Source organism: Equus asinus, chromosome 4, assembly GCF_041296235.1.
Source record: "Equus asinus isolate D_3611 breed Donkey chromosome 4, EquAss-T2T_v2, whole genome shotgun sequence".
NCBI lineage: Eukaryota > Metazoa > Chordata > Mammalia > Perissodactyla > Equidae > Equus > Equus asinus.
Genome location: NC_091793.1, coordinates 123,492,136 through 123,506,540, shown reverse-complemented (window position 1 = coordinate 123,506,540; position 14,405 = coordinate 123,492,136). Strand labels below are relative to the sequence as shown.

Below are 14,405 nucleotides of genomic sequence, written 5' to 3'. Positions count from 1 at the left end.
GAGACAGACAAGGTCTCTCCTTTCAGGGAAGAGAATAACAATATTATCTAATAATGATATATACAAATAATTATATACGATATTTTCAGAGAGTCAAAAATGCTGTAAAAGAAATCTGAAAGAAAATGATAAAGAGGTAGTCAGCTACTGGTCTCATGTATTTGTAACCTAACACTATTGTGAAATAATATATTTCATCGATACGGAGCTGTAAATATTCAGATATTAACATCTTTGAAATCTGAATGCGTACTACAGTCAATGGTGACTCATAATTAGCAACATTTTTTAGTAGTACATAAATAATACATTTTAATATCAAAGGCATCCTTACATTTACAGTCACTATACACGTGATTGCTTGCTGTTGTTTTTATCTTCCACGTATGAGTGAGATCATATAGTATTTGACATTCTCCTTTGATTTATTTCACTTAGCATAATACACTCAAGGTCTATCCATGTTGTTACAAATGGCTGGATTTCATCATTTCTCATGGCTGAGTAGTATTCCATTATGTATAAATACCACATCTTCTTTATCCATTCATCCCTTGACGGGCACCTAGGTTGCTTCCAAGTCTTGGTTATTGTGAACAATGCTGCAATGAACATGGGGGTCCACGTATGTGGTGATGAATTGTAATTAGTCTTTGGGTGGTGAACATGATATAATCTAAACAGTAATCGTAATATAATGATGTATACCTAAAATTTATATGTCATAAACCAATGTTACCACAATAAAAAAAATTAAATTAAATTTTTTAAAAAAGAAAGAAAAAAGATTTTAAAAAAAGTAGTGTGAATATGTATCCATTAATCTTCACATGCAAAAGCTTAGTTAGGAGTTTCTAGATCCCCTCTTAATTAACTTTATGTTTACATTTTCATCTCCCACACATAAAGGCGTTTTAGTTCATAAAATTCAAGAACATTTAAGTTGAACAAGCTCTTCCTAGCAATTTTGATAAGTATTATCCTTCCTATTCCTCTATTCTATACCTTAGAGTCAAACTAGTAGGGTAGAATATTGCAAAAAAATAATTCATTTAAAAAAATCAAAATTCCAGCTATTACTAAAGACCACGTTAATGATTTCTTTGACCTGATAAGGAAATATGGTTTCTTAATTTCTTTAAGAAACTCAGACAGACAATAAGTAGTGGTTAGATACCAGTATTAATGAAAAAATGATTTGCTTTATAAACTTCAAAGTGTCTTTAAATGTCTCTAGAAGCATAATTGTATTGACTTAAAATGACAAGAGATAAAGATCTCTAAATCCAGAGTGTTTGGAGTCAGACGCTACTGAAAAACTCATCATTTGTGAATGTAAAAATAAGTTCTGAAATCATAATCTACTAACATGAGAAAGTGTTACTAATTTACACAGAGCTGTCCAGAAACAACTTTTATACAAGATTAGATATAATTGTTTTCCAAAAGCAAACAAGAAGAATCAGAAAAGTAGAGCCAGAAGAAAACAGGAGGAAGCTCATTTCGCTGGAATTGGTTTTTATTTATTTACTGAGTTATTACTGCCACAGGGAACAGAGAATCAAAATCTCCCTTTCTTCCATGAGCAATTCTGATGGTTCTGCTGCAGCCAGCACCAGGAATACAGGCCCTTTGAAAAACACCCACTGCTTTATCAATGCTGGTTTGTTTCCTCCTGATGATGAGAAGGAAACGATCCTGAAAGCAACTAACATTTTAAAACAAAAACTCTTTACTGAAGATTTAAAAAAAAAAAAGGCACCAAGTCAATGTTAAGTCTTAAAATGATGGTTATGAGTCAGATCAAAGTGGGCAGGGAAGGGGATGGGCTTTAAAGGATCCTGTGAATTTAGTTTGGGTAAAACATTTCAAGTGTTAAATACCAACTAAGTGCATGAGTTTGAGCCAACTAGTAATAAGGAATGAGAGTAATTGACGTCTAAGTTGCGTACCAGCTCTCCAACTGTATAATTCTGTACCAGGGGATAATAGATTATATCAGGAAAAACAGTTTCATTAAAAAGAAAAATTCTTTAGAATAAACTTCTTTTGCATTAACAAGGAAAAGGAGACTATTTTTCTCTGTGTTTTTAACTTTCTAATTTGCAGGACTGTCGCAACTGTAGACACACCTAGACACAACTCTGAAAGAAAACTCACCAAGAGGACAGTCAGTCAGTCAAACTAAGGAGGCTGTTTCCGTGTCTGCCTGATTGTTTTAACTGCAATGAGTTGAAAACTGTATGGCACAGAGGCCACAGAGAGGCTAAAAGTTTTCTATTTTCTATTAAACACAAGGCGCAGTAATATCCAGAAAATACTCCACAGCATTTTTCTTGACCAGAGAACTGGCATGGCCGGAGTCTGCCCACAACCTACAGCCAAGCCCTTCTGGGAACAAGTGGTAAGTGTTCCAGCAAGCCATTTTGGGTGGGCAGGGGAGTAACTGGACTTCTGACTTTTTCTAGGACAGATATTGTTGGTGAGAAGTGGCATCCATTCACTGAATTTGGCACATAAACACAGGAGCTTCTCCTTTTTTTCAGGGACATATTTTTCAGCCACATGCAGGCAAGCCCGTATTTCTAAACTAAGGGACTCTGACGGGGCCAGGTGGGTTCTCCTGCTTCAGTGCAGATCATCAGTCTATCTTTTTGGAAAAGACTTACTATTGAGAAAACTGGGCAATGATCAGTCTGTCAGTAACATCTGCTTCCTAGAAAAGGAAAGCATGTTGTAAGGAGAGGATTTCCCCAAATGTCACCATAACAGAGGTTAAAATGCAAACCGAGGTATGAGGTATAACACATTTAAGAAGATCCACAGTTATCTTTCTTTCTTTCTTTCCTCTTCCTAATTATTCACTTCCCCACGGCTGCAGTATGGGTGTGGCAGAACCAACGCTTTCTTCATTTGTATACTGCTTCACTGTTTACAAAGTACCTTTACAGACATTATCTCATTTGATCCACATGACAACCCGGAGGGGGGTATTACGTTTATTTGACAAATGGTAAAAAACTGAGGCTGGCAACCTTCAGTCACTTGGCCAAAGTCACATCTAGCGAGTGTCAGGGCCTGAATCTGAGCCTGTATCTTCTAAGCCGAATTCACATTCCTCATAACCACAGAGCAAAGCAAAAGGAACAAGAGAGGGAACAAGGCCTACTTACGTAAGCATTGTTCTTGCCCTAAAGTAGCTTGCAGTATAAGCAATAACAAACAACAAAATACATAAAGGGCACCGTGGGAACAAAATAACGTCCCTTCCCCCCACCACCACCCAAGGATGTCCAAGTCCTAATCCCCAGAACCTCACATTTGAATATGTGACCTTACAGGGTAAAAGGGACTTTGCAGATGTGATTAAACTAAGGGCCTTGAAATGGGAGATTACTCTAGATTACCTCAGTGGGCCCAAGGTAATCACAACAGGGAGGCAGAAGAGTTACTGTCAGAGCGACTTAGCCTGAGAAAGGCTAACCATTGCTGGCTTTTAAGATGGAAGAAGAAGGGGCCAGCCTGGTGGCCCAGCGGTTAAGTGCACACGTTCCGCTTCGGCGGCCTGGGTTTGCCGGTTCGGATCCCAGATGCGGACATGGCACCGCTTGGCACATCATGCTGTGGTAGGCATCCCACATATAAAGTAGAGTAAGATGGGCATGGATGTTAGCTCAGGGCCAGTCTTCCTCAGTGAAAAGAGGAGGACTGGCAGCAGTTAGCTCAGGGCTAATCTTCCCCCCAAAAATAAATAAATAAATAAGATGGAAGAAGGAGCCACAGGCCAAGGAATGTGGGTGGCCTCTAGAAGATGGAAAAGGCATGAAAACGGATTCTTCCCTAGAGCTTCCAGAAGGTATGCAGCACTGCAGACACCTTGATTTCAGCCCACAGAGACCCATTTTGACATGTGACCTTCAGAACTGAGGGTACTAAACCGGTGTTGTTTTTAAGCCACCAAGTTTATAGTAAGTTGTTACAATAGCAACAAGAAACTAATTCAGCCATGAAGACAAAAATTGAGATAACAGACTGCCCCTTGCCTGCTAACTGAATATTCCCTATATTATTTTGCACCCCAACATAATATAGTTTTGGAATATTTTTGCTTCCTAAAATACACAGACCATTAATCCTAAAACTAAATCTTATTTTAACCTTTGCTTAAATTCTACTTTTCCACGTCCACATTCAATAAATTGTGTTGTCTACATATCAATCATCCCAGTGTAAAACAAACAAATCAGATCCCAAAATGACCTTTTCATTTTCACTAATTCCACAGTGCTTCAAAGTTCATATTATTCTGTCAATTCAGGGAAACATCAGTTTCCAGCCATTATGCAGACCTCGGTGAAAACCTACAAATTGTGTGGAGTCACTAGATGAAAGAGTTTAAATATCCAAGAGGACAACTACTTTTTCAAGGCAAATTGTAATATTTCAATCACTATATGCGAACACGCAAAATAAGACAGCAGGCGTTTCTTTTCACTCCTAGTTATGGCTTTGTTTACATATGTCAAGAAAGTCAGCAGGAATAAGAAAAAGAAGACAGGCAAGAGTCAATACTTTGAAAGAAAATTAACAAAGAGCACATTTGGGAGGTAAATTTCACAAATCCAAGAGATAAAATTTAGAGCGAGGCTTCCTTTTGTTCCCGCAGGCTCACTAATGCACAAACATCACTCAAGAAATCAAAGCAGCAAGTAAGCGTGCCGTCTTGCACTGAATTTTCTGCTAAATTAAACTTCATCACAGAAACCTATATTTTCCCTTAATTGTTTAAAAGGCATGTCTACAATATTTTGAAGATACCCATGATAATATTGTAACCTGTACAATTCTACCAAAAATAACGACTAGGAAAATTAACAGACTGTACTGAAAGTGTTATTTTCTCTGTAATGTTCATGTCAAATCTACTCAGCATGGCATGGAACCAAGGACCCAAGGTCCACCCACCGAGCCCTAGATCCTTTCACTTTTAATACAATGCTCTACGTGTGTTAGGCTGTATAGTGATTTGGTTAGACTGCTAGTTTAGAGTAACTTTCTAAAATTCATTTAGATCCTTCCTCAGCTTACGTCATTTCTCATCAGGCCCTCGATGCCTCATCGCCCTCCCCTTACACATATAAACCTTACACTCACATACGGACATCTATATGTGTGTCACAGGAATTACTTGATTTTCATTCATAAACATCATTTACTAATCCACGCACATACCGTTTTCTCTGCCTAGAACCCTCTTCCACATTTGGTAAATTCCATCTCATTTTTCATGGGCTACCTCAAACGTCACCAACCCAGCAGGGAAGCGTTCCTCGAAGGCCTCAAGCAGAGACAGACACTTCCCACTTACGCTTCTTTTATTTTGGTACACATCTATTTGTGTCTAGTGCTCATAATTAAAGTGAAATAAATTTATACTGGTCTTCCAAACATATTTTTGAGACCCTTCCTCTTCCCCTACTACACGAAATCATGCCCTGGGGTAGGAAGGAAAGCACACCAGAAGTTCACCTTTCTTTAAGAGCTGGAAACTAAGTGTTATGCTATCTTAAAGCCAAAATCCATATTGTCTTCCTTAGCCACCACTACATGCCTTAAAGCATGTGACAAGATGCAGTCAAATGGCCTTCTAATAAATTATATATCATCTAATATCCAGGCACATCTTTGCTAAACACTGAAAGTAAAATGAGTCCATGAATTATTGATCAGTAATAGATACTTATGGTATTCATAAAGAATGTTTTCTTTCTATTACTTTGTTTTCTAACCAAAAAGAGAAAGACTCCTCTGATTCCTATTCTTTTTCTTCTTTTGAAGAACCCTAGGTTCTAGTTCCCTATACGAGCTCATAATCTATCTTTCTTAGTTGTGTGAGATAAGGCATGCCCTCCCTGACTTTCATAGGCATGACTTAGACTCAGCCAATCAGATACTCCCACAAAAGCTTTGACTCTCCAGCAAGTGATGCAGAGGCAGGGATGGGTAAGAATCACTCTCATGATGCTGTCCCAGAGTCAGCAACAGCAATTCCAGCTCAGTAAAACCCAACACTAACAGCTTTTCTCTTGGTTCCTGCTCATTTTTCAGAAAACGGATGATTCAGCAATATACTTTCAATAAATTCCTGTTCAGCTAAATTCAGCCAGAGTCTATTTTTATTGCTTTTCATGACAAAACCAACACCTGTGTGCAATACACACAAATGCAACCTACCATATGCCAGGCACTTCTCCAGACACTAGCACACAATGGTGAGCAGAAATAAATTTGTTCCCTGCTCTCGAGAGCTTACAGTCTAACCAGGAAAACAAACATATTATAAGATAAGGAGCAAAAAAAAAGAAAATCAACATAAATATCAGCTTAATGGAAAAAAAGAGCTGTACTTAGTGTACTAAGACTGCCTATATACAGAACCTGACCCAAAAGAGGAGGGAAATGGGAAAGGACCATTCATCATTTCCTATTTCACATAACTCCAAAAAGCACCTTACTACAAAAATTTTTATTCTGATTCTGGAGCTAGCTGAGATTTGTTCTTTTTACAGGAAGGGATAAAGTCACTATTCTGTTCTTTCTAAGGAGAAAGAGCCCAAGAAACAAATGAGCCTGAAATACTTCATACAAACTTCAAATGTTGAGGCAACAACCCCCGGGGGGCTTCTCAAGGCTCAACTGAACTTTCAGACTTACAAAACTGCCAAAGGCCACACACAGTAGCACCAGTCTATATAGAGGACGTAGGACAAAACCAGACACACCTCCTTGATGAGAGCCCTTACATGAACATCCCTGAGCAGCGGTCCACACAGCTTGTGTCCCGTGCTTTTCTTTTTGCCTCACCAGGTGACAGCTCAGACATGAGGAAACAAGATCTGGTGCGTACAGGAGCTGCCCTGGCTTCAAAGCCTCACATCCCACAGGGCTGGTGTCTCTTGTAATGACTTCATCACCACTGCCTTCGGAGCTCCCACGAAGGACATGCTGGTTGTAAGGGTCCCTGTATTCAAGGAATGCCAAAGCTTCGGCATCTCCATCAGGTATTTATAGTCTATTTATAATTTCTCCCAGTCTAAATGCAATTTACCAACCAGGGGCCGTTTTTAGCATAAGCAATGATATGTAGTCACTTGGCCGCTCAGGACCCAGAAAAATAGAACAAGAAACTTAACAGAAGATCAAAAGGGCATGCAGAATACAAAAGGATTTTAACCATTTTAACCATTTTCCAACAGCTGACTACTGATAATATTCCATTTTAACGTCCCTACATGTATTATTCAGTTCGGCTGCACTATGCTGTAGTAACAAGCATCCCCAAAATCTATTAGTCAAAAATAACCAAGGATTATTTTGTACACATACACTGTGCGTCAGCAGGAGTCTGTGCTTCACGTGTTGCTCACTCAGGGACCCCGGCTGGTGGAGGCTGCATAAACCATGAGCACCCACGATGGCACCTTGCAAGGGGAGAGGCAGAATAACGCCCCAACTTCTAAACCTTTTTACCCACGTGACACACTTCTGCTCATGTTTTACTGCCTAGAAAAAGTGACATGGGCTTACCTAAATTCAAGGGTTTTCCAAAAGTTTTAGAAACATGATACTGATTAATAGTTGTAATACCTACTACATCATATAAAACAGGGCTAATTTAAATAAAATAATTTTATTTCCCAAATATTAAAACATGAGGATGGAGCCCTTTTAAGCATTAAAGTCTCTTCTGGACTCAGATGCACAATAAAATAACACAGATAAACTAACTAATTTAAACTCTTCGTGATCACCCCAGGAATGTATTATAGCACGTGGAAAGGTAGGTAATGTTCCCAAGGGAACACTGGGAAAATGGCAGAACCTGGATTTGACCTCAAGTCTGATGGAATCCAATGCCAATTTCCTTTTCATGACACCGTGATATACAGCAAATATGGAGCAAGTGAAAAAAGAAGAGTCACTGGCCAAACTCCACAAGAGTATTAAGCAGGTTAGGAGGAATAAGGGTACACGATAGCTTCAGACAGACAAGGAGCAGAGACTTTACATAAGGAAGGAATGGTCAGGGCCGGCCTGGTGGCGCAGCAGTTAAGTTCGCATATTCTACTTTGGCGGCCCAGGGTTTGCTGGTTCGGATCCCTGGGGGGACACGGCACTGCTTGGCAAGCCATGCTGTGGTAGGCATCTGACATATAAAGTAGAGGAAGATGGGCATGGATGTTAGCTCAGGGCCAGTCTTCCTCAGCAAAAACAGGAGGATTGGCAGCAGATGTTAGCTCAGGGCTAATTTTCCTCAAAAGAAGAAAAAAAAAAAAAAGGGAAGGAATAGTCATTGGGATGAACTGTAAAAGAGAGGTTCAATACGATGAGGGGGCAAATGTCCACTGAAGTAGGCCACCACTAACAATGAGGGCACTTGCTGGGCTGGGGTTAGCTAGCAGCCAGACGGGGGTGATGGAATACGGAAAGTAATGAAGAGAGGCACAGCATTCAATACCCTGGCTGTGAAGAAAAGAAGAAAGGAAAATGACCAAGAGAAGACACATGTCCAAGGGAAAGCTGTTTTGATTAGTTTTTCAGGTAGAAAAATTTAAGCATGTTTAAAAAGTTAAAAAATAAAAAAAGGAAGAGGGCCAATGCATAGCAGGGACATAGAGACAAATGAAAGACCGGGCAGGGTTCCAGAGAAGGGAGGCCATGGTAACAGTTTATATTGACTGAGCCATTGCAACGCGCCAGTCCCTGTGCTAAGCACTTGCAGGCCCTAAGTCACACACACGTCAACTCCTTCAGCTGAACACGTACCTATGGAGCAGGTTAGATGAGGACACTGTATCTGGAGATGGCAGTAACCTGATAGTCACCCTGGCGAGTCAAGCAGCTGGTAAGTGGCAGGGCCAGGGTTTGGGCCCCAGGCAGCCTGCCTCCAGAAGCCACACTTATCCACTCAGCTGCCATCTCCCTTGACACAACACTGAGATGAGGCAAAGAAAGAGAGAAAAGCCACCATCTCCCTTGAGATAACGGAAAAGACAAAAGACCTCTGCGGGGCAGACATGTTTCTATGTTTAAGTGAGGATGGGGAGAGTTCCTCGGGACAGATGTGTCAGGATGCTCTAAGTTGTAAGCATTTCTTCCATAAAGTCAAGACACAGTTTAATGGTGCTGTTTCCAGATACACATTTTCAGGACTAAATTACTGAAACCTATATTGTCTTCTTTTCTTAAATTCAAACTACGTGAAGAAAAATTCTAACGTAAAAAATGAAGTCTTAATTTGTATATTCTTTTCGTAAGTCTCAGAAGTTATACAAAATGATTGCAGAAATATCAGCAAGGTCGAAAGAGAACAGAACAAAAAATACATATTTGTACGAGTATAAACGGCTTCAGTTATTTCTTCACTATAGAAAAAGCTCTCATGATTCATTCATTCATTCATTTATTCAGTTTATTGGGCACCAACTTGTGCCGGGCACCAGGCATTGTTCCAGGCCCTGAGGTTTCAGCTGTGAACAAAACAAATAAAAAACTATCCTAATAGAACACACGTCCTCATTGAGAGAAAGAGACAGTAACTAAAAATAAATAACTTATATAGCAATGTGTCTACTGCAGGGAAATACACGGCAGAGAAGAGGACAGGAACATAAAGTGGGAAAAGGGGAACTGCAATTTTAAATAAGATGGCCAGGGCACCACTGAGAAGATGATGTCGGAGCAAGTCTCGAAGTTGGTGGTGGAGGGGTACCCCATGTCCATTTGGGGAAACCATGTTCCAGGCAGAGGAAACAGCCCAGGCAAAGGTGAGGTGGCAACGTTCCTATAGTTTACAAGCCCTGCAGAGACCCTGTAAAGCAGGGAGAACGGGAGAAGATGAAGGTAAGGATAGCAATAGTGCGCTGGAAAACTCAGAGTCCTCTTGGCTACTGTAAGACACACCGGGAGATATTAGCAGAATTTAGGCAGGAGTGTTATGATCTGAATATTTTAAAAGAATCACTCTGGCTGCTGTAGAGAATCAACAATCGGGATACCCAGGGCAGAAGTGCGGAGAACATGGAGGAGGTGTGCTGGCTTTCTTCCAACTGCCCCCAGGGCTCCTCTGCCCCATTCTCCACCCCACTCTCTGCCCAGGATGCTGACCAGTAGGAACTCACAAAGTGCCCCGCCCGCTGGCTCCCAACTGCATTCAGCCAGTGAGAAGCATGCACAGAGGATCAAAGAGAGGAAGGACACAGGTCAGGGTTTATTCCCCTTCTCCTCCCTTCCTGTCACTTGGGCCTGGCAATGTGCTGCCCTCTGACAAAAGCCACAGCTCCTGTCACATGGTTCTCTCCACCTAGTCCTGGTCCAGATTCTGGTAACTGCTCCTTTCGCTTTCTCCCTTCAGGCCTGGAGGCCAAATTTTAACTAGTGCCCAGGGACTAGCAATCCCTGAGACCCTCCACAATCCTTTGCAAACAGTCCTTTTACCAACAACTCCTCAAACTATCCCAATTTAAGCGTGCCATCTCTGCCCCGGCAGCAACCTTACTAATTCAGGAGTCGAGGGCAACAGTCCAGGTGGGAAACAATGGTGGCTTGGACCAGGATGTTAGCAGCGGAATGAGAAGCAGTTAAATTTTGACTTGCTGACAGATTTCATGTCAAGCATGACTCCAGATTTTGGCCTAAGCAACCACAAGGATGGAGTGCCATCAAATGAGATTCATATTCACAATCAATAGGAAATATGTGCAAATATATTAAAAGTAGCTCATAGGAAAAGGAATACTATGACTTACAAACAAATGCAAAGATGCTTAATCTTACTGCTAATTAAAGGAATGCAAATTAATATAACAATATAAAACAACACAATAATATAACATTAAATATATTATATACATATATAATATATAATAATACTATAACAGTATAAAATTGACACAGAAAAAATATGGTGATAAATGGCATTGGCATAGGTGTCAGAAAACATAATTGGAGAAGTGTAAACCTTTGTGAAGAATAACTCGCAGCGTCTATCAAAATTTTAAATATACATATACTTTGATCCAAAAATCCCCCACTAGGGCTTTACCCTACAGACATACTCACACATTTGCACAAATACCTGTGTATAAGCTTTTCACCTGAGCAGTGTTTATAACAACAACAGACTGGAAACAATCTAAGTGCCCATCAATAGGAAATATAAGTGAAACAAATTGGGCTGCACACACAATAGAATACTATCAGTGATTTGCAAAGAAAGAGGTAAATGCATATAAGCCACATGGAAAGATCTATTAGAGATTTATATTGCTAGGTATGGTAGGGGGGTGGGGTGAACAGTTAGGCACCTGACAATATATTTAGTATATTTCTATTTGTGAATTGCCTTTTTATTGTTTTTGAAGATTGGCCCTCAGCTAACATCTGTTGCCAATCTTTTTTTTTCCTTCTTCTTCTCCCCAAAGCCCCCCAGTACCTGGTTGTATATTCTAGTTGAAGGTACTTCTAGTTGTGCTATGTGGGATGCCACCCCAGCATGGCCTGATGAGTGGTGCCATGTCTGCACCTAGAATCCAAACCGGTGAAACCCTGGGCCCTGGAAGTGGAGCGCATGAACTCAACTACTCAGCCACTGGGCCGGACCCTGCCTTTTTTTTTAAGATTGACCCCTGAACTAACATCTGTTGCCAATCTTTTTTTTTCCCCTTCTTCTCCCCAAAGCCCCCTAGTACACAGTTGTTTATTCTAGTTGTGAATTTGCCTTTTTTAAAAAAAAGATATAGACATGTGTAGAAATAAGAAAATTCTAGAAGGAGTAAAGAAATTATTTAGAATAATTGCCTCTGAGCAGGCTGATGTAAACGAGTCATATTTTTCCTTGTGTACTCTTTTGGACTGTTCAAAATCTTTCCTACCAGGTGCATATGTTATTTTCTCAATAAACAAAATATTATATAAAGCCACATTTCAAAAAAAGACCACTAATAAATTATCTTGCGCTACACAAAAATTTATGGTGTCGAATACAGAAACATATCTGAACAGTTCAATCTATCAAAACTGACCTACAGTTTCATTTTATTAGTATTCATATTTTGTTAGAAGATATAAATGCCCTGACCCATAATATTCTGAATCGCAGGTACAGTCAGACATTCCTTAACGATGGGGATACATGCTGAGAAACACACTGCTGGGCGATTTCGTCGTTGTGCAAACATCATAGAGTGTACTTACACAAACCTAGATAGCATGGCCTGCTACACATCTAGGCCACATGGCACTCATCTTATGGGACCTCTATCCCAATTTAAGTGTGCCATCTCTGTCCTGGGAGCACCCTTACTAATTTAGGAGGTTAGGGCAACAGTCATACATGCAGTCTGTCATTGACCAAAATGTCATTATGCGATGCATGACTATATTTCTCCATTTGTGGTAAAACTGAGCCTATTTCCATACTCTTGGGGTTTTCCAAATGTTAGCCATATATGGAAAAACAATCGTGTTTAATGTAGATGGTTTCAAATGGAAAAAAACAAACAGGTGACCTGATTCCTGTAAGAGCTGGCTTAATGACTGACACTCATTTTGGCAGTGATCACGATGTCAAATGGAACAGTCGACATCCTAATTCCTGTTTCATGATATTATAATTCCAAGAATAAAACTATTTAAGAACTAGGAGGAAATAACACTATGGAAATAAGGATTTTCTTCAGGCTTATCTTAAAACATTCTGTCAAAGCCAGCAAATCAGAATTGTTAAAAAAATGTGTAAAACTATTGTACCAGAAGAATGTCACACTATTTGAAGATTCTCTAAGCCCTGACCAATAGACATAAATATACCAATACAAACGTGTACAGGACTACGTATATTTTATTTCACTGATGTAAATACAAAACTTAAGTTATTTCTTCTCATCTTCCTCATGCAGTTTTTCTCCTTATTACCACAGTCCTGACTGATATGGAAATTTGTCACTGTGGATAAAATTCTAATGCTATCAGAACCATAACATAATTTTCCCAAGAGATTTTGGATAAGAATCTTTTTTTAAGTCAACCAAATCTACTTGAATCCAAAAGATTCCTCCGCTGGTTTTGGTAGCACAAGCCCAGGCTTCACTATATGCCTGATCAGAGAGCTCATCTTCTGCAGTTATGAGTCATACTCCAATTCTGCTGACAAAGAAAGGACAAAAAGCCTTGCTAGGAGCTCCCTCTTCTCAGCAGAGGTACAAAAATATTTTAAAAGGTTTTCCCTGGATTTTTCCAGATTGACACTATCGGTTTAAAGTTGAAGACGTCCAAAGCAATGGAAACGCAGTGTATTCTTAACACTTTTAAATGCCACAAAATTGTAGGAAAAAAATCATATAATGAATCATGTCTTTTTATAACTTTCTCTGGGGATCTGAAGTGCTTCTGTGCATTATTTATTAAATGTTTACCTTTAAGCTAAAGCAAGTGCTTTTAAAATTAAATGATATTAAAAAAATCAAGTGACATAAATTAAGAAAAGGCACCACCGCATGAACATTTACCTGTGGCGTCGAATTCAATCGGCTGGCACCCTCGGTGAGAAGACCAGTCACACTTGAGGACTTGCCCTCCTTCCACGATCCCCGGCTGGGTGGTGTTTGCTTTGGGGGCTCCCACAAGAAGAAACATCCTGCTAAAATACAAAAGGGGAGACAAGATTCTCAATGGCACAAAGTATCGACGATATCTTGTGATGTAGGAAGAGCATTCTTTTGACGTTATCCACAAATATTTTCTAAAAACCATTCACCGAAGGCACAATCTTCATTCTTCATTTGGTGCTGTTTTACATACATACATTATTCAGCATGGTTTATTCATCCTAATAGCACACTGTAAGGCAACTTCAGGGTGACGTGTCATTTCAAAATTTATGCTGGTCAAATTTAAATATAGGTAGCTTATTATATGTCAATCATATCTCAATAAAGCTGTTAAAAAAATACATGCTGGCGAGAGTCAGAGAAGGTTTTTGATTTTTGCTTGCATTTTTGTGGTTTGCTATACACTTTCTATATCCTGAATGCTGAATGGAAAAAAAGATTCTGAAGTATGGTAGTTGTAAATATTATCATTTCTCCATTTGGAAAATGAATCTTCTGGAACTACTGTACTTCAATTTTTTTTTTTAAACAGTGACTAACAATTTCTCTTCACAAAATTAACCTAATCAACCCGTGGTCAAAGAATAGGGTCACTATTCAATTTCTTGTCAGGATAAAATTAGTGGATGACAAAATAGTCAGGAGTCAAATTTTTAAGTAAAAGACATCTTTTTTTAGTTATTATTCATTCAGAAAAAGATATGGATTGAGTGTCTCTTCCATATAGGGCACAGT

The 14,405-nt window shown here is 39.5% G+C and overlaps 1 protein-coding gene across 2 annotated transcripts in view; it reads right to left on the bottom strand.

Annotated features, from left to right (window-relative positions):
* ITGAV (integrin subunit alpha V) overlaps window positions 1-14,405 on the bottom strand; it is an 86,678-nt gene that overhangs the window by 62,189 nt on the left and 10,084 nt on the right. Inside the window, exon 2 of one of the 2 annotated variants that reach the window (XM_070508224.1) lies at window positions 13,569-13,699. In XM_070508224.1, coding sequence (XP_070364325.1) covers window positions 13,569-13,699 — 131 coding nt within the window. The remainder of the gene's footprint in view (window positions 1-13,568; window positions 13,700-14,405) is intronic. The other variant, XM_070508223.1, reaches the window with a different exon arrangement.